This window comes from Oncorhynchus clarkii, chromosome 21 (genome assembly GCF_045791955.1).
Source record: "Oncorhynchus clarkii lewisi isolate Uvic-CL-2024 chromosome 21, UVic_Ocla_1.0, whole genome shotgun sequence".
Classification (NCBI taxonomy): domain Eukaryota; kingdom Metazoa; phylum Chordata; class Actinopteri; order Salmoniformes; family Salmonidae; genus Oncorhynchus; species Oncorhynchus clarkii.
This window is the reverse complement of record NC_092167.1, coordinates 537,444-562,500: the sequence shown is the minus strand read 5'-3', so window position 1 is coordinate 562,500 and position 25,057 is coordinate 537,444. Positions and strand designations below refer to the sequence as shown.

The 25,057-nt window shown below is 57.3% G+C and overlaps 1 protein-coding gene across 1 annotated transcript in view; it reads left to right on the top strand.

Annotated features, from left to right (window-relative positions):
* Window positions 1-3,850: 3,850 nt before the first annotated feature.
* Window positions 3,851-25,057, top strand: part of LOC139379552 (collagen alpha-1(I) chain-like) — a 40,719-nt gene continuing 19,512 nt past the window's right edge. The window contains exons 1-19 of the mRNA XM_071122368.1: window positions 3,851-4,042; window positions 4,978-5,162; window positions 5,319-5,523; window positions 5,614-6,097; window positions 6,174-6,354; window positions 7,141-7,597; window positions 7,731-7,913; window positions 7,971-8,152; window positions 8,280-8,736; window positions 8,785-9,076; window positions 9,251-9,476; window positions 9,847-9,984; window positions 10,061-10,330; window positions 10,403-10,741; window positions 11,296-11,794; window positions 11,880-12,341; window positions 12,390-12,544; window positions 12,646-12,872; window positions 12,947-13,507. Of these exons, the coding sequence (XP_070978469.1) occupies window positions 3,851-4,042; window positions 4,978-5,162; window positions 5,319-5,523; window positions 5,614-6,097; window positions 6,174-6,354; window positions 7,141-7,597; window positions 7,731-7,913; window positions 7,971-8,152; window positions 8,280-8,736; window positions 8,785-9,076; window positions 9,251-9,476; window positions 9,847-9,984; window positions 10,061-10,330; window positions 10,403-10,741; window positions 11,296-11,794; window positions 11,880-12,341; window positions 12,390-12,544; window positions 12,646-12,872; window positions 12,947-13,507 (5,695 nt within the window). The remainder of the gene's footprint in view (window positions 4,043-4,977; window positions 5,163-5,318; window positions 5,524-5,613; window positions 6,098-6,173; window positions 6,355-7,140; window positions 7,598-7,730; window positions 7,914-7,970; window positions 8,153-8,279; window positions 8,737-8,784; window positions 9,077-9,250; window positions 9,477-9,846; window positions 9,985-10,060; window positions 10,331-10,402; window positions 10,742-11,295; window positions 11,795-11,879; window positions 12,342-12,389; window positions 12,545-12,645; window positions 12,873-12,946; window positions 13,508-25,057) is intronic.

Here is a 25,057-nt window from a genome sequence, read left to right as displayed (position 1 = left end):
AAGTGATGTCTATCTGGCCTCGGGATAAAACTACCTCACAGTGTCGTTGACTCTATTATCATGGGAGAAGTGATAACTATCTGGCCTCGGGATAAAATTACCTCACAGTGTCGTTGACTCTATTATCATGGGAGAAGTGATATCTATCTGGCCTCGGGATAAAACTACCTCACAGTGTCGTTGACTGTATTATCATGGGAGAAGTGATATCTATCTGGCCTCGGGATAAAACTACCTCACAGTGTCGTTGCTGCTCACTCTATTTTCATGGGAGAAGTGATATCTATCTGGCCTCGGGATATCATGGGAGAAGTGATATCTATCTGGCCTCGGGATATCATGGGAGAAGTGATATCTATCTGGCCTCAGGATAAAACTACCTCACAGTGTCGTTGACTCTATTATCATGGGAGAAGTGATAACTATCTGGCATCGGGATAAAACTACCTCACAGTGACATTAGGTTGTACACTTGGAAAGAGTTTCATCTCTCCCTGTCTTTCCTTTCCTTTTCTCTTCTCTCTCTCTCTCTCTCTCTCTCTCTCCTTCTCTCGTTTTCTCTCTGTCTCTCTCTCCTTCTCTCGTTTTCTCTCTGTCTCTCTCTCTCTCTTTCTCTCGTTTTCTCTCTGTCTCTCTGTCTCTCTCTTTCTCTCGTCTTCTCTCTGTCTCTCTCTCTCTCTTTCTCTCATTTTCTCTCTGTCTCTCTCTCTCTCTTTCTCTCATTTTCTCTCTGTCTCTCTCTCTCTCTTTCTCTCGTTTTCTCTCTGTCTCTCTCTCTCTCTTTCTCTCGTTTTCTCTCTGTCTCTCTGTCTCTCTCTCTCTCTCTTTCTCTCGTTTTCTCTCTGTCTCTCTCTCTCTTTCTCTCGTTTTCTCTCTTGCTCTCACTCTCTCTCTCTCGTTTTCTCTCTGTCTCTCTCTCTCTCTCTTTCTCTCATTCTCTCTCTGTCTCTCTCTCTCTCTCTCGTTTTCTCTCTGTCTCTCTCTCTCTCTCTTTCTCTCTGTCTCTCTCTCTCTCTCTCTCGTTTTCTCTCTGTCTCTCTCTCTCTCTCTCTCTCGTTTTCTCTCTGTCTCTCTCAACGCTGTGACATTGAAGGTCCTGTTTAATAGTGAAACTGGTCATACAAGTGACCTTCTAGTGACCCCATAGTGTCTGTCTGTCTGTCTGTCTGTCTGTCTGTATGTCTGTATGTCTGTATGTCTGTATGTCTCTCTCGCTGTCTGTCTGTGTCTGTCTGTCTCTCTCGCTGTCTGTCTGTCTTTCTCTCTCGCTGTCTGTCTGTGTCTGTCTGTTTGTCTGTCTGTCTGTCTGTCTGTCTGTCTGTCTGTCTCTCTCGCTCTCTGTCTGTCTGTCTGTCTGTCTCTCTGTCTGTCTGTCTTTCTCTCTCGCTGTCTGTCTGTCTGTCTGTCTGTCTGTCTGTCTGTCTGTCTGTCTGTCTGTCTGTCTCTGTCTCTCTCGCTGTCTGTCAGTCTGTCTGTCTGTCTGTCTGTGTGTCAACACAGGTCAGCGATCACTGTTGTGTTGTGTAACTGTGTCAAACAGAGGACCTGTGTCCGTCCCTCCCTCCCTCCCTCCCTCCCTCCCTCCCTCCCTCCCTCCCCCTCCTCCCCTCCCTCCCTCCCTCCCTCCCTCCCTCCCTCCCTCCCTCCCTCCCTCCCTCCCTCCCTCCCTCCCTCCCTCCCTCCCTCCCTCCCTCCCTCCCCCTCCTCCCTCCCCTCCCTCCCTCCCTCCCTCCCTCCCTCCCTCCCTCCCTCCCTCCCTCCCATTGTGACAGAGGCAGTTGGCCAGGCGTTGGTCACTGTAGCAATTGTGTTTTGAAATCAAACAAGTGTTTACCTGCCCCCCCCCCTCCCCTCCACAAGACAAACAGCACACAGCTGTCCCTGTATAAAGGCCCTCTAAATTGCAGTGAGGGGTGTGTGTCTGTGTGTGTGTGTGCGTGCGTGCGTGCGTGCGTGCGTGCTTGCGTGCGTGCGTGCGTGTGTGTGTGTGTGTGTGTGTGTGTGTGAGAGAGAGAGAGAGAGAGAGAGAGATACAGTACACCTGGCTGGAAGCAGCAAGGTTAAATGGTCTGGTCGTATTGTCTGGAACACACAGTGATAAATGATTCCTTTATTGGCCGTGAGTAATGAGAACACAATATCGTTCTGTTTCCACCATAAACATATTCATCCTAGACTTGTTTTCTCATTCTGTATTTAACTTTGATGTCATTGTTTAAGTGTGCATGAAGCACAGACGTAAATCCTTTAATTAAAAAAAATAATTATTATATTTGTATCCCCAATATTTGCCAATATTTGCGAAATAAGATTAAATTACTAATCGCAGGGTGTAATTCCCTTTTTAGTAGATTATTATTTTTTTTGATAATTTTTTTTGTAGATTATTTAATCAGACAAATTCCTGTTTGGGCTTCTTCTTACCTGTTCAGACACAGTGTTGTGGTCAACCTTACTCTCCTGTTCAGACACAGTGTTGAGGTCAACCTTACTCTCCTGTTCAGACACAGTGTTGAGGTCAACCTTACTCTCCTGTTCAGACACAGTGTTGAGGTCAACCTTACTCTCCTGTTCAGACACAGTGTTGAGGTCAACCTTACTCTCCTGTTCAGACACAGTGTTGAGGTCAACCTTACTCTCCTGTTCAGACACAGTGTTGAGGTCAACCTTACTCTCCTGTTCAGACACAGTGTTGAGGTCAACCTTACTCTCCTGTTCAGACACAGTGTTGAGGTCAACCTTACTCTCCTGTTCAGACACAGTGTTGTGGTCAACCTTACTCTCCTGTTCAGACACAGTGTTGAGGTCAACCTTACTCTCCTGTTCAGACACAGTGTTGTGGTCAACCTTACTCTCCTGTTCAGACACAGTGTTGATGTCAACCTTACTCTCCTGTTCAGACACAGTGTTGAGGTCAACCTTACTCTCCTGTTCAGACACAGTGTTGAGGTCAACCTTACTCTCCTGTTCAGACACAGTGTTGAGGTCAACCTTACTCTCCTGTTCAGACACAGTGTTGAGGTCAACCTTACTCTCCTGTTCAGACACAGTGTTGAGGTCAACCTTACTCTCCTGTTCAGACACAGTGTTGAGGTCAACCTTACTCTCCTGTTCAGACACAGTGTTGAGGTCAACCTTACTCTCCTGTTCAGACACAGTGTTGAGGTCAACCTTACACAGTGTTGAGGTCAACCTTACTCTCCTGGTTGACACGTCACAAACGGCTGTTTCTCATATAGTTTTGGGTTCATAAGTGATTGGATTTATCCGGTGGTTAATGTGTAAATCGGGAGGTTCCGGAACAAAAAGTGAGAACGAGGGCTACAATCCACAACTAGACTATTCCATGTTATTGGGCTACAATCCACAGCTAGGCTATTCCATGTTATTGGGCTACAATCAACAGCTAGACTATTCCTTGTTATTGGGCTACAATCCACAGCTAGACTATTCCATGTTATTGTGCTACAATCTATGAACAAAGATAGGTGTTATTGACCCAGACTAGATAGCAGGTCCATGAACAGAGAGAGATAGGTGTTATTGACCCAGACTAGATAGCAGGTCCATGAACAGAGAGAGATAGGTGTTATTGACCCAGACTAGATAGCAGGTCCATGAACAGAGAGAGATAGGTGTTATTGACCCAGACTAGATAGCAGGTCCATGAACAGAGAGAGATAGGTGTTATTGACCCAGACTAGATAGCAGGTCTATGGACAGAGAGAGATAGGTGTTATTGACCCAGACTAGATAGCAGGTCCATGAACAGAGAGATAGGTGTTATTGACCCAGACTAGATAACAGGTCCATGAACAGAGAGATATGTGCTATTGACCCAGACTAGACAATGGGCCTTAAAAACACACAACGGGCCCCACCTATTCCAGCGGCCCCCTGGGGCACCGGCTGCTCAGCCCCACCTAGTCCAGCGGCCCCCTGGGGCACCGGCTGCTCAGCCCCACCTAGTCCAGAGGGCCCCTGGGACACCGGCTGCTCAGCCCCACCTATTCCAGCGGCCCCCTGGGACACCGGCTGCTCAGCCCCACCTAGTCCAGCTGCCCCCTGGGACACCGGCTGCTCAGCCCCACCTATTCCAGCGCCCCCCTGGGGCACCGGCTGCTCAGCCCCACCTCTTCCAGCTGCCCCCTGGGGCACCGGCTGCTCAGCCCCACCTCTTCCAGCTGCCCCCTGGGGCACCGGCTGCTCAGCCCCACCTCTTCCAGCTGCCCCCTGGGGCACCGGCTGCTCAGCCCCACCTCTTCCAGCTGCCCCCTGGGGCACCGGCTGCTCAGCCCCACCTCTTCCAGCTGCCCCCTGGGGCACCGGCTGCTCAGCCCCACCTCTTCCAGCTGCCCCCTGGGACACCGGCTGCTCAGCCCCACCTCTTCCAGCTGCCCCCTGGGGCACCGGCTGCTCAGCCCCACCTCTTCCAGCTGCCCCCTGGGACACCAGCTGCTCAGCCCCACCTCTTCCAGCTGCCCCCTGGGACACCGGCTGCTCAGCCCCACCTCTTCCAGCTGCCCCCTGGGGCACCGGCTGCTCAGCCCCACCTCTTCCAGCTGCCCCCTGGGGCACCGGCTGCTCAGCCCCACCTCTTCCAGCTGCCCCCTGGGGCACCGGCTGCTCAGCCCCACCTCTTCCAGCTGCCCCCTGGGGCACCGGCTGCTCAGCCCCACCTCTTCCAGCTGCCCCCTGGGACACCGGCTGCTCAGCCCCACCTCTTCCAGCTGCCCCCTGGGGCACCGGCTGCTCAGCCCCACCTCTTCCAGCTGCCCCCTGGGACACCAGCTGCTCAGCCCCACCTCTTCCAGCTGCCCCCTGGGACACCGGCTGCTCAGCCCCACCTCTTCCAGCTGCCCCCTGGGGCACCGGCTGCTCAGCCCCACCTCTTCCAGCTGCCCCCTGGGACACCGGCTGCTCAGCCCCACCTCTTCCAGCTGCCCCCTGGGACACCGGCTGCTCAGCCCCACCTAGTCCAGAGGCCCCCTGGGACACCGGCTGCTCAGCCCCACCTATTCCAGCTGCCCCCTGGGACACCGGCTGCTCAGCCCCACCTATTCCAGCGCCCCCCTGGGGCACCGGCTGCTCAGCCCCACCTCTTCCAGCTGCCACCTGGGGCACCGGCTGCTCAGCCCCACCTCTTCCAGCTGCCCCCTGGGGCACCGGCTGCTCAGCCCCACCTCTTCCAGCTGCCCCCTGGGGCACCGGCTGCTCAGCCCCACCTCTTCCAGCTGCCCCCTGGGGCACCGGCTGCTCAGCCCCACCTATTCCAGCAGCCCCCTGGGACACCGGCTGCTCAGCCCCACCTATTCCAGAGGGCCCCAGGGGCACCGGCTGCTCAGCCCCACCTATTCCAGCAGCCCCCTGGGACACCGGCTGCTCAGCCTCACCTATTCCAGCAGCCCCCTGGGACACCGGCTGCTCAGCCTCACCTATTCCAGCAGCCCCCTGGGACACCGGCTGCTCAGCCTCACCTATTCCAGAGGGCCCCCTGGGGCACCGGCTGCTCAGCCCCACCTAGTCCAGCTGCCCCCTGGGGCACCGGCTGCTCAGCCCCATCTAGTCCAGCTGCCCCCTGGGACACCGGCTGCTCAGCCCCACCTATTCCAGCGGCCCCCTGGGGCACCGGCTGCTCAGCCCCACCTAGTCCAGAGGGCCCCCAGGGACACCGGCTGCTCAGCCCCACCTATTCCAGAGGGCCCCAGGGGCACCGGCTGCTCAGCCTCACCTATTCCAGAGGGCCCCCTGGGACACCGGCTGCTCAGCCTCACCTATTCCAGAGGGCCCCAGGGGCACCGGCTACTCAGCCCCACCTATTCCAGAGGGCCCCCTGGGACACCCGCTGCTCAGCCCCACCTAGTCCAGAGGGCCCCCTGGGGCACCGGCTGCTCAGCCACACCTAGTCCAGCGGCCCCCAGGGGCACCGGCTGCTCAGCCTCACCTATTCCAGAGGGCCCCCCTGGGGCACCGGCTGCTCAGCCCCACCTATTCCAGAGGGCCCCCAGGGGCACCGGCTGCTCAGCCCCACCTAGTCCAGAGGGCCCCCCAGGGACACCGGCTGCTCAGCCTCACCTATTCCAGAGGGCCCCCAGGGGCACCGGCTGCTCAGCCTCACCTATTCCAGAGGGCCCCCCTGGGGCACCGGCTGCTCAGCCCCACCTATTCCAGAGGGCCCCCTGGGACACCGGCTGCTCAGCCCCACCTAGTCCAGAGGGCCCCCTGGGGCACCGGCTGCTCAGCCACACCTAGTCCAGCGGCCCCCAGGGGCACCGGCTGCTCAGCCTCACCTAGTCCAGAGGGCCCCCTGGGACACCGGCTGCTCAGCCCCACCTATTCCAGCGCCCCCCTGGGGCACCGGCTGCTCAGCCCCACCTCTTCCAGCTGCCCCCTGGGGCACCGGCTGCTCAGCCCCACCTCTTCCAGCTGCCCCCTGGGGCACCGGCTGCTCAGCCCCACCTCTTCCAGCTGCCCCCTGGGGCACCGGCTGCTCAGCCCCACCTCTTCCAGCTGCCCCCTGGGGCACCGGCTGCTCAGCCCCACCTCTTCCAGCTGCCCCCTGGGGCACCGGCTGCTCAGCCCCACCTCTTCCAGCTGCCCCCTGGGACACCGGCTGCTCAGCCCCACCTCTTCCAGCTGCCCCCTGGGGCACCGGCTGCTCAGCCCCACCTCTTCCAGCTGCCCCCTGGGACACCAGCTGCTCAGCCCCACCTCTTCCAGCTGCCCCCTGGGACACCGGCTGCTCAGCCCCACCTCTTCCAGCTGCCCCCTGGGGCACCGGCTGCTCAGCCCCACCTCTTCCAGCTGCCCCCTGGGACACCGGCTGCTCAGCCCCACCTCTTCCAGCTGCCCCCTGGGACACCGGCTGCTCAGCCCCACCTAGTCCAGCGGCCCCCTGGGACACCGGCTGCTCAGCCCCACCTAGTCCAGCGGCCCCCTGGGACACCGGCTGCTCAGCCCCACCTATTCCAGCAGCCCCCTGGGACACCGGCTGCTCAGCCCCACCTATTCCAGCAGCCCCCTGGGACACCGGCTGCTCAGCCCCACCTATTCCAGCAGCCCCCTGGGACACCGGCTGCTCAGCCCCACCTATTCCAGAGGGCCCCAGGGGCACCGGCTGCTCAGCCCCACCTATTCCAGCAGCCCCCTGGGACACCGGCTGCTCAGCCCCACCTATTCCAGCAGCCCCCTGGGACACCGGCTGCTCAGCCTCACCTATTCCAGCAGCCCCCTGGGACACCGGCTGCTCAGCCCCACCTATTCCAGCAGCCCCCTGGGACACCGGCTGCTCAGCCCCACCTATTCCAGAGGGCCCCAGGGGCACCGGCTGCTCAGCCCCACCTATTCCAGCAGCCCCCTGGGACACCGGCTGCTCAGCCTCACCTATTCCAGCAGCCCCCTGGGACACCGGCTGCTCAGCCTCACCTATTCCAGCAGCCCCCTGGGACACCGGCTGCTCAGCCTCACCTATTCCAGAGGGCCCCAGGGGCACCGGCTGCTCAGCCCCACCCAGTCCAGAGGGCCTCCTGGGGCACCGGCTGCTCAGCCCCACCTAGTCCAGCTGCCCCCTGGGGCACCGGCTGCTCAGCCCCACCTAGTCCAGCTGCCCCCTGGGACACCGGCTGCTCAGCCCCACCTATTCCAGCGGCCCCCTGGGGCACCGGCTGCTCAGCCCCACCTAGTCCAGAGGGCCCCCAGGGACACCGGCTGCTCAGCCCCACCTATTCCAGAGGGCCCCCCTGTGGCACCGGCTGCTCAGCCCCACCTATTCCAGAGGGCCCCGGGGACACCGGCTGCTCAGCCCCACCTATTCCAGAGGGCCCCAGGGGCACCGGCTGCTCAGCCCCACCCAGTCCAGAGGGCCTCCTGGGGCACCGGCTGCTCAGCCCCACCTCTTCCAGCTGCCCCCTGGGGCACCGGCTGCTCAGCCCCACCTCTTCCAGCTGCCCCCTGGGACACCGGCTGCTCAGCCCCACCTCTTCCAGCTGCCCCCTGGGACACCGGCTGCTCAGCCCCACCTAGTCCAGCGGCCCCCTGGGACACCGGCTGCTCAGCCCCACCTAGTCCAGCGGCCCCCTGGGACACCGGCTGCTCAGCCCCACCTATTCCAGCAGCCCCCTGGGACACCGGCTGCTCAGCCCCACCTATTCCAGCAGCCCCCTGGGACACCGGCTGCTCAGCCCCACCTATTCCAGCAGCCCCCTGGGACACCGGCTGCTCAGCCCCACCTATTCCAGAGGGCCCCAGGGGCACCGGCTGCTCAGCCCCACCTATTCCAGCAGCCCCCTGGGACACCGGCTGCTCAGCCCCACCTATTCCAGCAGCCCCCTGGGACACCGGCTGCTCAGCCTCACCTATTCCAGCAGCCCCCTGGGACACCGGCTGCTCAGCCCCACCTATTCCAGCAGCCCCCTGGGACACCGGCTGCTCAGCCCCACCTATTCCAGAGGGCCCCAGGGGCACCGGCTGCTCAGCCCCACCTATTCCAGCAGCCCCCTGGGACACCGGCTGCTCAGCCTCACCTATTCCAGCAGCCCCCTGGGACACCGGCTGCTCAGCCTCACCTATTCCAGCAGCCCCCTGGGACACCGGCTGCTCAGCCTCACCTATTCCAGAGGGCCCCAGGGGCACCGGCTGCTCAGCCCCACCCAGTCCAGAGGGCCTCCTGGGGCACCGGCTGCTCAGCCCCACCTAGTCCAGCTGCCCCCTGGGGCACCGGCTGCTCAGCCCCACCTAGTCCAGCTGCCCCCTGGGACACCGGCTGCTCAGCCCCACCTATTCCAGCGGCCCCCTGGGGCACCGGCTGCTCAGCCCCACCTAGTCCAGAGGGCCCCCAGGGACACCGGCTGCTCAGCCCCACCTATTCCAGAGGGCCCCCCTGTGGCACCGGCTGCTCAGCCCCACCTATTCCAGAGGGCCCCGGGGACACCGGCTGCTCAGCCCCACCTATTCCAGAGGGCCCCAGGGGCACCGGCTGCTCAGCCCCACCCAGTCCAGAGGGCCTCCTGGGGCACCGGCTGCTCAGCCCCACCTAGTCCAGCTGCCCCCTGGGGCACCGGCTGCTCAGCCCCACCTAGTCCAGCTGCCCCCTGGGACACCGGCTGCTCAGCCCCACCTATTCCAGCGGCCCCCTGGGGCACCGGCTGCTCAGCCCCACCTAGTCCAGCTGCCCCCTGGGGCACCGGCTGCTCAGCCCCACCTAGTCCAGCTGCCCCCTGGGACACCGGCTGCTCAGCCCCACCTATTCCAGCGGCCCCCTGGGGCACCGGCTGCTCAGCCCCACCTAGTCCAGAGGGCCCCCAGGGACACCGGCTGCTCAGCCCCACCTATTCCAGAGGGCCCCCCTGTGGCACCGGCTGCTCAGCCCCACCTATTCCAGAGGGCCCCGGGGACACCGGCTGCTCAGCCCCACCTATTCCAGAGGGCCCCAGGGGCACCGGCTGCTCAGCCCCACCCAGTCCAGAGGGCCTCCTGGGGCACCGGCTGCTCAGCCCCACCTAGTCCAGCTGCCCCCTGGGGCACCGGCTGCTCAGCCCCACCTAGTCCAGCTGCCCCCTGGGACACCGGCTGCTCAGCCCCACCTATTCCAGCGGCCCCCTGGGGCACCGGCTGCTCAGCCCCACCTAGTCCAGAGGGCCCCCAGGGACACCGGCTGCTCAGCCCCACCTATTCCAGAGGGCCCCCCTGTGGCACCGGCTGCTCAGCCCCACCTATTCCAGAGGGCCCCGGGGACACCGGCTGCTCAGCCCCACCTATTCCAGAGGGCCCCAGGGGCACCGGCTGCTCAGCCTCACCTATTCCAGAGGGCCCCCTGGGACACCGGCTGCTCAGCCTCACCTATTCCAGAGGGCCCCAGGGGCACCGGCTGCTCAGCCCCACCTATTCCAGAGGGCCCACTGGGACACCCGCTGCTCAGCCCCACCTAGTCCAGAGGGCCCCCTGGGGCACCGGCTGCTCAGCCACACCTAGTCCAGCGGCCCCCAGGTGCACCGGCTGCTCAGCCTCACCTATTCCAGAGGGCCCCCCTGGGGCACCGGCTGCTCAGCCCCACCTATTCCAGAGGGCCCCCTGGGACACCGGCTGCTCAGCCCCACCTAGTCCAGAGGGCCCCCTGGGGGACCGGCTGCTCAGCCACACCTAGTCCAGCGGCCCCCAGGGGCACCGGCTGCTCAGCCTCACCTATTCCAGAGGGCCCCCAGGGGCACTGGCTGCTCAGCCCCACCTATTCCAGAGGGCCCCCTGGGACACCGGCTGCTCAGCCCCACCTAGTCCAGAGGGCCCCCTGGGGCACCGGCTGCTCAGCCACACCTAGTCCAGAGGGCCCCCTGGGGCACCGGCTGCTCAGCCACACCTAGTCCAGCGGCCCCCAGGGGCACCGGCTGCTCAGCCTCACCTATTCCAGAGGGCCCCCTGGGACACCCGCTGCTCAGCCCCACCTAGTCCAGAGGGCCCCCTGGGGCACCGGCTGCTCAGCCACACCTAGTCCAGCGGCCCCCAGGTGCACCGGCTGCTCAGCCTCACCTATTCCAGAGGGCCCCCCTGGGGCACCGGCTGCTCAGCCCCACCTATTCCAGAGGGCCCCCAGGGGCACCGGCTGCTCAGCCCCACCTAGTCCAGAGGGCCCCCCAGGGACACCGGCTGCTCAGCCTCACCTATTCCAGAGGGCCCCCAGGGGCACCGGCTGCTCAGCCCCACCTATTCCAGAGGGCCCCCTGGGACACCGGCTGCTCAGCCCCACCTAGTCCAGAGGGCCCCCTGGGGCACCGGCTGCTCAGCCTCACCTATTCCAGAGGGCCCCCAGGGGCACCGGCTGCTCAGCCCCACCTCTTCCAGCTGCCCCCTGGGGCACCGGCTGCTCAGCCCCACCTCTTCCAGCTGCCCCCTGGGGCACCGGCTGCTCAGCCCCACCTCTTCCAGCTGCCCCCTGGGGCACCGGCTGCTCAGCCCCACCTCTTCCAGCTGCCCCCTGGGACACCGGCTGCTCAGCCCCACCTCTTCCAGCTGCCCCCTGGGACACCGGCTGCTCAGCCCCACCTCTTCCAGCTGCCCCCTGGGACACCGGCTGCTCAGCCCCACCTAGTCCAGCGGCCCCCTGGGACACCGGCTGCTCAGCCCCACCTATTCCAGCAGCCCCCTGGGACACCGGCTGCTCAGCCCCACCTATTCCAGCAGCCCCCTGGGACACCGGCTGCTCAGCCCCACCTATTCCAGCAGCCCCCTGGGACACCGGCTGCTCAGCCCCACCTATTCCAGAGGGCCCCAGGGGCACCGGCTGCTCAGCCCCACCTATTCCAGCAGCCCCCTGGGACACCGGCTGCTCAGCCCCACCTATTCCAGCAGCCCCCTGGGACACCGGCTGCTCAGCCTCACCTATTCCAGCAGCCCCCTGGGACACCGGCTGCTCAGCCCCACCTATTCCAGAGGGCCCCAGGGGCACCGGCTGCTCAGCCCCACCTATTCCAGCAGCCCCCTGGGACACCGGCTGCTCAGCCCCACCTATTCCAGCAGCCCCCTGGGACACCGGCTGCTCAGCCTCACCTATTCCAGCAGCCCCCTGGGACACCGGCTGCTCAGCCCCACCTATTCCAGCAGCCCCCTGGGACACCGGCTGCTCAGCCTCACCTATTCCAGCAGCCCCCTGGGACACCGGCTGCTCAGCCTCACCTATTCCAGAGGGCCCCAGGGGCACCGGCTGCTCAGCCCCACCCAGTCCAGAGGGCCCCCTGGGGCACCGGCTGCTCAGCCCCACCTAGTCCAGCTGCCCCCTGGGGCACCGGCTGCTCAGCCCCACCTAGTCCAGCTGCCCCCTGGGACACCGGCTGCTCAGCCCCACCTATTCCAGCGGCCCCCTGGGGCACCGGCTGCTCAGCCCCACCTAGTCCAGAGGGCCCCAGGGGCACCGGCTGCTCAGCCCCACCTATTCCAGCAGCCCCCTGGGACACCGGCTGCTCAGCCTCACCTATTCCAGCAGCCCCCTGGGACACCGGCTGCTCAGCCCCACCTATTCCAGCAGCCCCCTGGGACACCGGCTGCTCAGCCCCACCTATTCCAGAGGGCCCCAGGGGCACCGGCTGCTCAGCCCCACCTATTCCAGCAGCCCCCTGGGACACCGGCTGCTCAGCCTCACCTATTCCAGCAGCCCCCTGGGACACCGGCTGCTCAGCCTCACCTATTCCAGAGGGCCCCTGGGACACCGGCTGCTCAGCCTCACCTATTCCAGAGGGCCCCAGGGGCACCGGCTGCTCAGCCCCACCCAGTCCAGAGGGCCCCCTGGGGCACCGGCTGCTCAGCCCCACCTAGTCCAGCTGCCCCCTGGGGCACCGGCTGCTCAGCCCCACCTAGTCCAGCTGCCCCCTGGGACACCGGCTGCTCAGCCCCACCTATTCCAGCGGCCCCCTGGGGCACCGGCTGCTCAGCCCCACCTAGTCCAGAGGGCCCCCAGGGACACCGGCTGCTCAGCCCCACCTATTCCAGAGGGCCCCCCTGTGGCACCGGCTGCTCAGCCCCACCTATTCCAGAGGGCCCCGGGGACACCGGCTGCTCAGCCCCACCTATTCCAGAGGGCCCCAGGGGCACCGGCTGCTCAGCCTCACCTATTCCAGAGGGCCCCCTGGGACACCGGCTGCTCAGCCTCACCTATTCCAGAGGGCCCCAGGGGCACCGGCTGCTCAGCCCCACCTATTCCAGAGGGCCCCCTGGGACACCCGCTGCTCAGCCCCACCTAGTCCAGAGGGCCCCCTGGGGCACCGGCTGCTCAGCCACACCTAGTCCAGCGGCCCCCAGGTGCACCGGCTGCTCAGCCTCACCTATTCCAGAGGGCCCCCCTGGGGCACCGGCTGCTCAGCCCCACCTATTCCAGAGGGCCCCCAGGGGCACCGGCTGCTCAGCCCCACCTAGTCCAGAGGGCCCCCCAGGGACACCGGCTGCTCAGCCTCACCTATTCCAGAGGGCCCCCAGGGGCACCGGCTGCTCAGCCCCACCTATTCCAGAGGGCCCCCTGGGACACCGGCTGCTCAGCCCCACCTAGTCCAGAGGGCCCCCTGGGGCACCGGCTGCTCAGCCACACCTAGTCCAGCGGCCCCCAGGGGCACCGGCTGCTCAGCCTCACCTAGTCCAGAGCCCCCCCTGGGGCACCGGCTGCTCAGCCCCACCTATTCCAGAGGGCCCCCAGGGGCACCGGCTGCTCAGCCTCACCTATTCCAGCGCCCCCCAGGGGCACCGGCTGCTCAGCCTCACCTAGTCCAGAGGGCCCCCCTGGGGCACCGGCTGCTCAGCCCCACCTATTCCAGAGGGCCCCCAGGGGCACCGGCTGCTCAGCCACACCTAGTCCAGCGGCCCCCAGGGGCACCGGCTGCTCAGCCTCACCTAGTCCAGAGGGCCCCCCTGGGGCACCGGCTGCTCAGCCCCACCTATTCCAGAGGGCCCCCAGGGGCACCGGCTGCTCAGCCTCACCTATTCCAGCGGCCCCCAGGGGCACCGGCTGCTCAGCCTCACCAGCAAAAAAACGGCACACAGGATTTTTTTCTTCTTTTCATGCTCACATTGGCTTCAACCATAAAGGATAATGTTAAAACAACCAGTCTAGAGAGCAGGTCAGACAATGGGGGTATTGCAGACTGGGGACATGGTCTTGGCCTGCCGCAAGTTGGAGGGTTTTCAGCTGTGTGTGTGGGGTCATGAGGGAGGTTGGTGGGGTTGTGGGTAGAGCTGAGGGTGGACGGCCGTCAGCTGTGTGTGTGGGGTCATGAGGGAGGTTGGTGGGGTTGTGGGTAGAGCTGAGGGTGGACGGCCGTCAGCTGTGTGTGGGGTCATGAGGGAGGTTGGTGGGGTTGTGGGTAGAGCTGAGGGTGGACGGCCGTCAGCTGTGTGTGGGGTCATGAGGGAGGTTGGTGGGGTTGTGGGTAGAGCTGAGGGTGGGAGGCCGTCAGCTGTGTGTGTGGGGTCATTAGGGAGGTTGGTGGAGTTGTGGGTAGAGCTGAGGGTGAACGGCCGTCAGCTGTTGCTCAGCTGTGGCTGTCACATCTCTCTCTCGCTATGTCTCTGTCCCTCTTTCTCTCTCTCTCCCTCCCTCTCTCTCTCTGTCTCTCTTTCTCTCTGTCTCACTCTCCCTCCCTCTCTCTCTCCCTCCCTCCCTCCCTCCCTCCCTCCCATTGTGACAGAGGCAGTTGGCCAGGCGTTGGTCACTGTAGCAATTGTGTTTTGAAATCAAACAAGTGTTTACCTGACCCCCCCCCCCCCCTCCCCTCCACAAGACAAACAGCACACAGCTGTCCCTGTATAAAGGCCCTCTGAACTGCAGTGAGGTGTTTGTGTGTCTGTGTGGTGTTTGTGTGTCTGTGTGGTGTTTGTGTCTGTGTGGTGTGTGTGTCTGTGTGGTGTTTGTGTCTGTGTGGTGTGTGTCTGTGTGGTGTTTGTGTCTGTGTGGTGTGTGTGTCTGTGTGTTGTTTCTGTGTCTGTATGATGTTTGTGTCTGTGTGGTGTGTGTGTCTGTGTGGTGTTTGTGTCTGTGTGGTGTGTGTGTCTGTGTGTTGTTTCTGTGTCTGTATGATGTTTGTGTCTGTGTGGTGTTTGTGTCTGTGTGGTGTGTGTGTCTGTGTGTTGTTTGTGTCTGTGTGGTGTTTGTGTCTGTGTGGTGTTTGTGTCTGTGTGGTGTTTGTGTCTGTGTGGTGTGTGTGTCTGTGTGGTGTTTGTGTCTGTGTGATGTTTGTGTCTGTGTGGTGTTTGTGTCTGTGTGGTGTGTGTGTCTGTGTGTTGTGTGTGTCTGTGTGGTATGTGTGTCTGTGTGGTGTGTGTGTCTGTGTGGTGTGTGTGTCTGTGTGGTGTGTGTGCCTGTGTGGTGTGTGTGTCTGTGTGGTGTGTGTGTCTGTGTGGTGTGTGTGTCTGTGTGGTGTTTGTGTCTGTGTGGTGTTTGTGTCTGTGTGGTGTTTGTGTCTGTGTGGTGTTTGTGTCTGTGTGGTGTTTGTGTCTGTGTGGTGTGTGTGTCTGTGTGGTGTTTGTGTCTGTGTGATGTTTGTGTCTGTGTGGTGTTTGTGTCTGTGTGGTGTGTGTGTCTGTGTGTTGTGTGTGTCTGTGTGGTATGTGTGTCTGTGTGGTGTGTGTGTCTGTGTGGTGTGTGTGTCTGTGTGGTGTGTGTGACTGTGTGGTGTGTGTGTCTGTGTGGTGTGTGTGTCTGTGTGGTGTGTGTGTCTGTGTGGTTTTTGTGTCTGTGTGGTGTGTGTGTCTGTGTGGTGTGTGTGTCTGTGTGGTGTTTGTGTCTGTGTGGTGTGTGTGTCTGTGTGGTGTGTGTGTCTGTGTGGTGTGTGTGTCTGTGTGGTGTGTGTGTCTGTGTGGTGTGTGTGTCTGTGTGGTGTTTGTGTCTGTGTGGTGTGTGTGTCTGTGTGGTGTGTGTGTCTGTGTGGTGTGTGTGTCTGTGTGGTGTGTGTGTCTGTGTGGTGTGTGTGTCTGTGTGATGTGTGTGTCTGTGTGGTGTTTGTGTGTCTGTGTGATGCGTGTGTCTGTGTGATGTTTGTGTCTGTGTGTTGTTTGTGTCTGTGTGGTGTGTGTGTCTGTGTGATGTGTGTGTCTGTGTGGTGTTTGTGTCTGTGTGGTGTGTGTGTGTGTCTGTGTGGTGTGTGTGTCTGTGTGGTGTGTGTGTCTGTGTGGTGTGTGTGTCTGTGTGATGTGTGTGTCTGTGTGGTGTGTGTGTCTGTGTGGTGTGTGTGTCTGTGTGGTGTGTGTGTCTGTGTGGTGTGTGTGTCTGTGTGGTGTGTGTGTCTGTGTGGTGTGTGTGTCTGTGTGGTGTTTGTGTCTGTGTGATGTTTGTGTCTGTGTGGTGTGTGTGTCTGTGTGGTGTTTGTGTCTGTGTGTTGTGTGTGTCTGTGCGACTGGGGACACAATATGACACAATGACCTGAGGTGTTACGTAAGACAAGGGTTCATCATCACGAAAGACAATATGTGCATCCCAAATTCCACCCTATTCCCTATATAGTGCACTACTTTAGACACGAGTACAAAGGGCTCTGGTTAAAAGTAGCACACTTAATAGGGCTCTGGTTGAATGTAGTGCACTTAATAGGGCTCTGGTTGAAAGTAGTGCACTTAATAGGGCTCTGGTTAAAATGAGTGGACTTAATAGGGTTCTGGTTGAAAGTAGTGCACTTAATAGGGCTCTGGTTGAAAGTAGTGCTCTTAATAGGGCTCTGGTTGAAAGTAGTGCACTTAATAGGGCTTGGGTCAAAAGTAGTGCCTTTTTTTTACAGAATAGGGACACAGACAATTTGGGACTCAGCCAACGTGTATCCTAGTAACCACAATAGAACATTACATACTGTACTACACTAGACCAATATAGCACTTCACACTACATAGGGAACAAGTTTGGATATTGGGCCATTATGTTGTGATGGTACTGAGTGCATTAGACTAGTGTGGAAGTGCTAGTCTAAAACCCAAAGACATTACTGCTATACTCATGATGACTTCCTGATGACTTTACAGGAGGCTAAGACAACACCTCACCAGACACCCAACAGATGAGCTGTCTGTCCATCATTAAGACAACACCTCACCAGACACCCAACAGATGAGCTGTCTGTCCATCGTTAAGACAACACCTCACCAGACACCCAGCTGTCTGTCCGTCGTTAAGACAACACTTCACCAGACACCCAGCTGTCTGTCCGTCGTTAAGACAACACCTCACCAGACACCCAGCTGATGAGCTGTCTGTCCGTCGTTAAGACAACACCTCACCAGACACCCAGCAGATGAGCTGTCTGTCCATCGTTAAGACAACACCTCACCAGACACCCAGCTGTCTGTCCGTCGTTAAGACAACACCTCACCAGACACCCAGCTGTCTGTCCGTCGTTAAGACAACACCTCACCAGACACCCAGCAGATGAGCTGTCTGTCCATCGTTAAGACAACACCTCACCAGACACCCAGCTGTCTGTCCGTCGTTAAGACAACACCTCACCAGACACCCAGCTGTCTGTCCATCGTTAAGACAACACCTCACCAGACACCGAGCTGTCTGTCCATCGTTAAGACAACACCTCACCAGACACCCAGCAGATGAGCTGTCTGTCCATCGTTAAGACAACACCTCACCAGACACCGAGCTGTCTGTCCATCGTTAAGACAACACCTCACCAGACACCCAGCAGATGAGCTGTCTGTCCATCGTTAAGACAACACCTCACCAGACACCCAGCTGTCTGTCCATCGTTAAGACAACACCTCACCAGACACCCAGCAGATGAGCTGTCTGTCCATCGTTATAAGACAACACCTCACCAGACACCCAGCTGTCTGTCCGTCGTTAAGACAACACCTCACCAGACACCCAGCAGATGAGCTGTCTGTCCATCGTTATAAGACAACACCTCACCAGACACCCAGCTGTCTGTCCGTCGTTAAGACAACACCTCACCAGACACCCAGCAGATGAGCTGTCTGTCCATTGTTAAGACAACACCTCACCAGACACCCAGCTGTCTGTCCGTCGTTAAGGCAACACCTCACCAGACACCCAGCAGATGAGCTGTCTGTCCATCGTTAAGACAACACCTCACCAGACACCCAGCTGTCTGTCCATTGTTAAGACAACACCTCACCAGACACCCAGCAGATGAGCTGTCTGTCCATTGTTAAGACAACACCTCACCAGACACCCAGCTGATGAGCTGTCTGTCCATCGTTAAGACAACACCTCACCAGACACCCAGCTGATGAGCTGTCTGTCCATCATTAAGACAACACCTCCCCAGACACCCAGCAGATGAGCTGTCTGTCCATCGTTAAGACAACACCTCACCAGACACCCAGCTGATGAGCTGTCTGTCCATCATTAAGACAACACCTCACCAGACACCCAGCAGATGAGCTGTCTGTCCATCGTTAAGACAACACCTCACCAGACACCCAGCTGTCTGCCCGTCGTTAAGACAACACCTCACCAGACACCCAGCTGTCTGTCCATCGTTAAGACAACACCTCACCAAAAAACCAGCAGATGAGCTGTCTGTCCATCGTTAAGACAACACCTCCCCCGACACCCAGCAGATGAGCTGTCTGTCCATCATTAAGACAACACCTCCCCCGACACCCAGCAGATGAGCTGTCTGTCCATCGTTAAGACAACACCTCCCCCGACACCCAGCAGATGAGCTGTCTGTCCATCGTTAAGACAAAACCTCACCAGACACCCAGCAGATGAGCTGTCTGTCCATCGTTAAGACAAGACCTCACCAGACACCCAGCTGTCTGTCCATCGTTAAGACAACACCTCCCCCGACACCCAGCAGATGAGCTGTCTGTCCATTGTTAAGACAACACCTCACCAGACACCCAGCAGATGATCTGTCTGTCCATGGTTAAGACAACACCTCACCAGACACCCAGCAGATGATCTGTCTGTCCATCGTTAAGACAACACCTCACCAGACACCCAGCAGTTGAGCTGTCTGTCCATCGTTAAGACACCTCACCAGACACCCAGCTGTCTGTCCATCGTTAAGACAACACCTCACCAGACACCCAGCAGATGAGCTGTCTGTCCATCGTTAAGACAACACCTCACCAGACACCCAGCTGTCTGTCCGTCGTTAAGACAACACCTCACCAGACACCCAGCAGATGAGCTGTCTGTCCATCGTTAAGACAACACCTCACCAGACACCCAGCAGATGAGCTGTCTTTCCATTGTTAAGACAACACCTCACCAGACACCCAGCTGTCTGTCCGTCGTTAAGACAACACCTCACCAGACACCCAGCAGATGAGCTGTCTGTCCATCGTTAAGACAACACCTCACCAGACACCCAGCTGTCTGTCCATCGTTAAGACAACACCTCACCAGACACCCAGCAGATGAGCGGTCTGTCCATCGTTAAGACAACACCTCACCAGACACCCAGCAGATGATCTGTCTGTCCATCGTTAAGACAACACCTCACCAGACACCCAGCTGTCTGTCCATCGTTAAGACAACACCTCACCAGACACCCAGCAGATGAGCTGTCTGTCCATTGTTAAGACAACACCTCACCAGACACCCAGCAGATGAGCTGTCTGTCCATTGTTAAGACAACACCTCACCAGACACCCAGCTGTCTGTCCATCGTTAAGACAACACCTCACCAGACACCCAGCTGTCTGTCCGTCGTTAAGACAACACCTCACCAGACACCCAGCTGATGAGCTGTCTGTCCATCGTTAAGACAACACCTCACCAGACACCCAGCAGATGAGCTGTCTGTCCATTGTTAAGACAACACCTCAACAGACACCCAGCTGTCTGTCCGTCGTTAAGACAACACCTCACCAGACACCCAGCAGATGAGCTGTCTGTCCATCGTTAAGACAACACCTAACCAGACACCCAGCTGTCTGTCCATCGTTAAGACAACACCTCACCAGACACCCAGCAGATGATCTGTCTGTCCATTGTTAAGACAACACCTCACCAGACACCCAGCAGGTGAGCTGTCTGTCCATCGTTAAGACAACACCTCACCAGACACCCAGCAGATGATCTGTCTGTCCATTGTTAAGACAACACCTCACCAGACACCCAGCTGTCTGCCCGTCGTTAAGACAACACCTCACCAGACACCAAGCAGATGAGCGGTCTGTCCATCGTTAAGACATCACCTCACCAGACACCCAGCAGATGAGCTGTCTGTCCATCGTTAAGACAACACCTCACCAGACACCCAGCTGTCTGTCCATCGTTAAGACAACACCTCACCAGACACCCAGCAGATGAGCGGTCTGTCCATCGTTAAGACAACACCTCACCAGACACCCAGCAGATGATCTGTCTGTCCATCGTTAAGACAACACCTCACCAGACACCCAGCTGTCTGTCCATCGTTAAGACAACACCTCACCAGACACCCAGCAGATGAGCTGTCTGTCCATTGTTAAGACAACACCTCACCAGACACCCAGCAGATGAGCTGTCTGTCCATTGTTAAGACAACACCTCACCAGACACCCAGCTGTCTGTCCATCGTTAAGACAACACCTCACCAGACACCCAGCTGTCTGTCCGTCGTTAAGACAACACCTCACCAGACACCCAGCTGATGAGCTGTCTGTCCATCGTTAAGACAACACCTCACCAGACACCCAGCAGATGAGCTGTCTGTCCATTGTTAAGACAACACCTCAACAGACACCCAGCTGTCTGTCCGTCGTTAAGACAACACCTCACCAGACACCCAGCAGATGAGCTGTCTGTCCATCGTTAAGACAACACCTTACCAGACACCCAGCTGTCTGTCCATCGTTAAGACAACACCTCACCAGACACCCAGCAGATGATCTGTCTGTCCATTGTTAAGACAACACCTCACCAGACACCCAGCAGGTGAGCTGTCTGTCCATCGTTAAGACAACACCTCACCAGACACCCAGCAGATGATCTGTCTGTCCATTGTTAAGACAACACCTCACCAGACACCCAGCTGTCTGCCCGTCGTTAAGACAACACCTCACCAGACACCAAGCAGATGAGCGGTCTGTCCATCGTTAAGACATCACCTCACCAGACACCCAGCAGATGAGCTGTCTGTCCATCGTTAAGACAACACCTCACCAGACACCCAGCTGTCTGTCCGTCGTTAAGACAACACCTCACCAGACACCCAGCAGATGAGCTGTCTGTCCATCGTTAAGACAACACCTCACCAGACACCCAGCTGTCTGTCCATCGTTAAGACAACACCTCACCAGACACCCAGCAGATGAGCTGTCTGTCCATTGTTAAGACAACACCTCACCAGACACCCAGCAGATGAGCTGTCTGTCCATCGTTAAGACAACACCTCACCAGACACCCAGCTGTCTGTCCGTCGTTAAGACAACACCTCACCAGACACCCAGCTGTCTGTCCGTCGTTAAGACAACACCTCACCAGACACCCAGCTGTCTGTCCGTCGTTAAGACAACACCTCACCAGACACCCAGCAGATGAGCTGTCTGTCCATCGTTAAGACAACACCTCACCAGACACCCAGCTGTCTGTCCGTCGTTAAGACAACACCTCACCAGACACCCAGCAGATGAGCTGTCTGTCCGTCGTTAAGGCAACACCATATTAACCTGGGGTTAAAGAAGAGACCTCACCTTAATTACGTCCTGTTACTCTGCTTTAAGAGTCCTCAGCTATCATGTTCCCCTCTGGCCTGAGGTGTCAGATACGTTTAGATGGTAGACACACACACACACAGGCACGCACACAGGCACACACACACACAGGCACGTACACACACAGGCACGTACACACACAGGCACGTGCCCACACAGGCACGCACACACACAGGCACCAAGGCACACGGAAGCATGCATAAGTCTAGAGCTCTTCAAGGATCCACCTGTACCCGAATAGCAGAGACCCGATCCGGAATTCAAACTAATGGGTTGGGTCTTGGGTTGGATCTGATATTATTGTCACGGGTCTAGGGTTGGATCTGATATAATTGTCACGGTTCTTGGTTATCGTGTAATTTTAACTGACTTATCCCGGAAGGACTCATAAAGATCTGAATGTGACTGCTGCATTAGAGAGAGAGAGAGAGAGAGAGAGAGAGAGAGAGAGAGAGAGAGAGTGAGAGAGCGACAGAGAGAGAGAGAGAGAGAGAGAGAAAAATCATATAATTTATGCTTCTGCTCTTTGCTTTTCAAAAGAGTGGCTTGTATAGCTGTTGTTGTTGTTGTTGTTGTTGACCAATCATAAGTCATCAAAGCTGCAATAGGCTAATATGTGGAAAAGGAGATATCTAATCAATAAAAGATGGAATTAAAATCATGGAATTAATATTTAAAGGAGGATAGGATACAAGGACTGAATGGAGTTGTTATTTGTAGGATGAGAAAGTATATGCAGTCTAAATTAGCCGAGCTAGCTAGCTAGCTTAAACTAGTTTAACTAGCTTAACTAGCTTCTCGTGGTTGGATGGAGTCAAGACAGGTACTACATCATCATGGGATGATAAATAACCCTGCTATGGCGCCCGTCGAGCTGGTTGGTTGTTGTCTCTCTCTCCCTCCTCCCTGTTCCTGTCACTCGCTCACAGTAGGCTACACACACACATCACGGCCCCTGCTAGAGCGTCACCTTCTCCCTCCCTCCTCCCTGTTCCTATGTCACTCGCCCACAGTAGGCTACACACACACATCACGGCCCCTGCTAGAGCGTCACCTTCTCTCTCCCTCCTCCCTGTTCCTATGTCACTCGCCCACAGTAGGCTACACACACACATCACGGCCCCTGCTAGAGCGTCACCTTCTCTCTCCCTCCTCCCTGTTCCTGTCACTCGCTCACAGTAGGCTACACACACACATCACGGCCCCTGCTAGAGCGTCACCTTCTCTCTCCCTCCTCCCTGTTCCTATGTCACTCGCCCACAGTAGGCTACACACACACATCACGGCCCCTGCTAGAGCGTCACCTTCTCTCTCCCTCCTCCCTGTTCCTATGTCACTCGCCCACAGTAGGCTACACATACACATCACGGCCCCTGCTAGAGCGTCACCTTCTCTCTCCCTCCTCCCTGTTCCTATGTCACTCGCCCACAGTAGACTACACACACACATCACGGCCCCTGCTAGTGCGTCACCTTCTCTCTCCCTCCTCCCTGTTCCCCATGTCACTCGCTCACAGTAGACTACACACACACATCACGGCCCATGCTAGAGGGTCACCTTCTCTCTCCCTCCCTCATCTCCCTCACGCTTTATCAGCTCTGGTAATTAAAGTACCTTCCCTCACTCGGATCGGACCGGGTCTGGATCCAACCAGGTCTATATGGAACGGGTCTAGTTGTCCTCGGCTCTCTATATTTTCCACAATTAATTTATGCATGTCGGGTCTGGATGGGAAAGCCCCAGGTCCATTTCAGAATGTGTCCAACTTTTTGGACCTGTGAAGGCCTCTAGCGCACACACACACACACACACACACACACACACACACACACACACACACACACACACACAAATACATCTGAGCTAGGACCGAGAGACTGAAAAACAGCTTCTATCTCAAGGCCATCAGACTGTTAAAGAGCCATCACTAGGCGGCCTCCACCCAGTACCCTGCCCTGAACTATAGTCACTGTTACTAGCCGGCCTCCACCCAGTACCCGGCTCTGAACTTAGTCACTGTTACTAGCCGGCCTCCACCCAGTACCCTGCTCTGAACTTAGCCACTGTTACTAGCCGGCCTCCACCCAGTACCCTGCTCTGAACTTAGTCACTGTTACTAGCTGGCCTCCACCCAGTACCCTGCTCTGAACTTAGCCACTGTTACTAGCCGGCCTCCACCCAGTACCCTGCTCTGAACTTAGTCACTGTTACTAGCTGGCCTCCACCCAGTACCCTGCTCTGAACTTAGTCACTGTTACTAGCCTCCACCCAGTACCCCGCTCTGAACTTAGCCACTGTTACTAGCCGGCCTCCACCCAGTACCCTGCTCTGAACTTAGTCACTGGTACTAGCCGGCCTCCACCCAGTTACTCAACCCTACACCTTTAGAGGCTGCTGCCCTATAGACATAGACATGGAGTCACTGTTACTAGCCGGCCTCCACCCAGTTACTCAACCCTACACCTTTAGAGGCTGCTGCCCTATAGACATAGACATGGAGTCACTGTTACTAGCCGGCCTCCACCCAGTTACTCAACCCTACACCTTTAGAGGCTGCTGCCCTGTAGACATAGACATGGAGTCACTGTTACTAGCCGGCTACCACCCAGTTACTCAACCCTACACCTTTAGAGGCTGCTGCCCTATAGACATAGACATGGAGTCACTGTTACTAGCCGGCCTCCACCCAGTTACTCAACCCTACACCTTTAGAGGCTGCTGCCCTATAGACATAGACATGGAGTCACTGGGCACTTTAATAATGGAACACCAGTCACTTTAATAATGGAACACCAGTCACTTTAATAATGGAACACCAGTCACTTTAATAATGGAACACCAGTCACTTTAATAATGGAACACCAGTCACTTTAATGATGGAACACCAGTCACTTTAATAATGGAACACCAGTCACTTTAATAATGGAACTCTGGTCACTTTAATAATGGAACACCAGTCACTTTAATAATGGAACACCAGTCACTTTAATAATGGAACACCAGTCACTTTAATAATGGAACACCAGTCACTTTAATAATGGAACACCAGTCACTTTAATAATGGAACACCAGTCACTTTAATAATGGAACACCAGTCACTTTAATAATGGAACACCAGTCACTTTAATAATGGAACACCAGTCACTTTAATAATGGAACACCAGTCACTTGAATAATGGAACACCAGTCACTTTAATAATGGAACACCAGTCACTTTAATAATGGAACACCAGTCACTTTAATAATGGAACACCAGTCACTTTAATAATGGAACACCAGTCACTTTAATAATGGAACACCAGTCACTTTAATAATGGAACACCAGTCACTTTAATAATGGAACACCAGTCACTTTAATAATGGAACACCAGTCGCTTTAATAATGGAACACCAGTCACTTTAATAATGGAACACCAGTCACTTTAATAATGGAACACCAGTCACTTTAATAATGGAACACCAGTCACTTTAATAATGGAACACTGGTCACTTTAATAATGGAACACTAGTCACTTTAATAATGGAACACTGGTCACTTTAATAATGGAACACTAGTCACTTTAATAATGGAACACCAGTCACTTTAATAATGGAACACCAGTCACTTTAATAATGGAACACCAGTCACTTTAATAATGGAACACCAGTCACTTTAATAATGGAACACCAGTCACTTTAATAATGGAACACCAGTCACTTTAATAATGGAACACCAGTCACTTTAATAATGTTTACATACTGCTTTACTCATCTCATATGTAGATACTGTATTCTATTCTACTGTATTTTACTCATCTCATATGTATATACTGTATTCTATTCTACTGTATTTTACTCATCTCATATGTATATACTGTATTCTACTGTATTTTACTCATCTCATATGTATATACTGTATTCTATTCTACTGTATTTTACT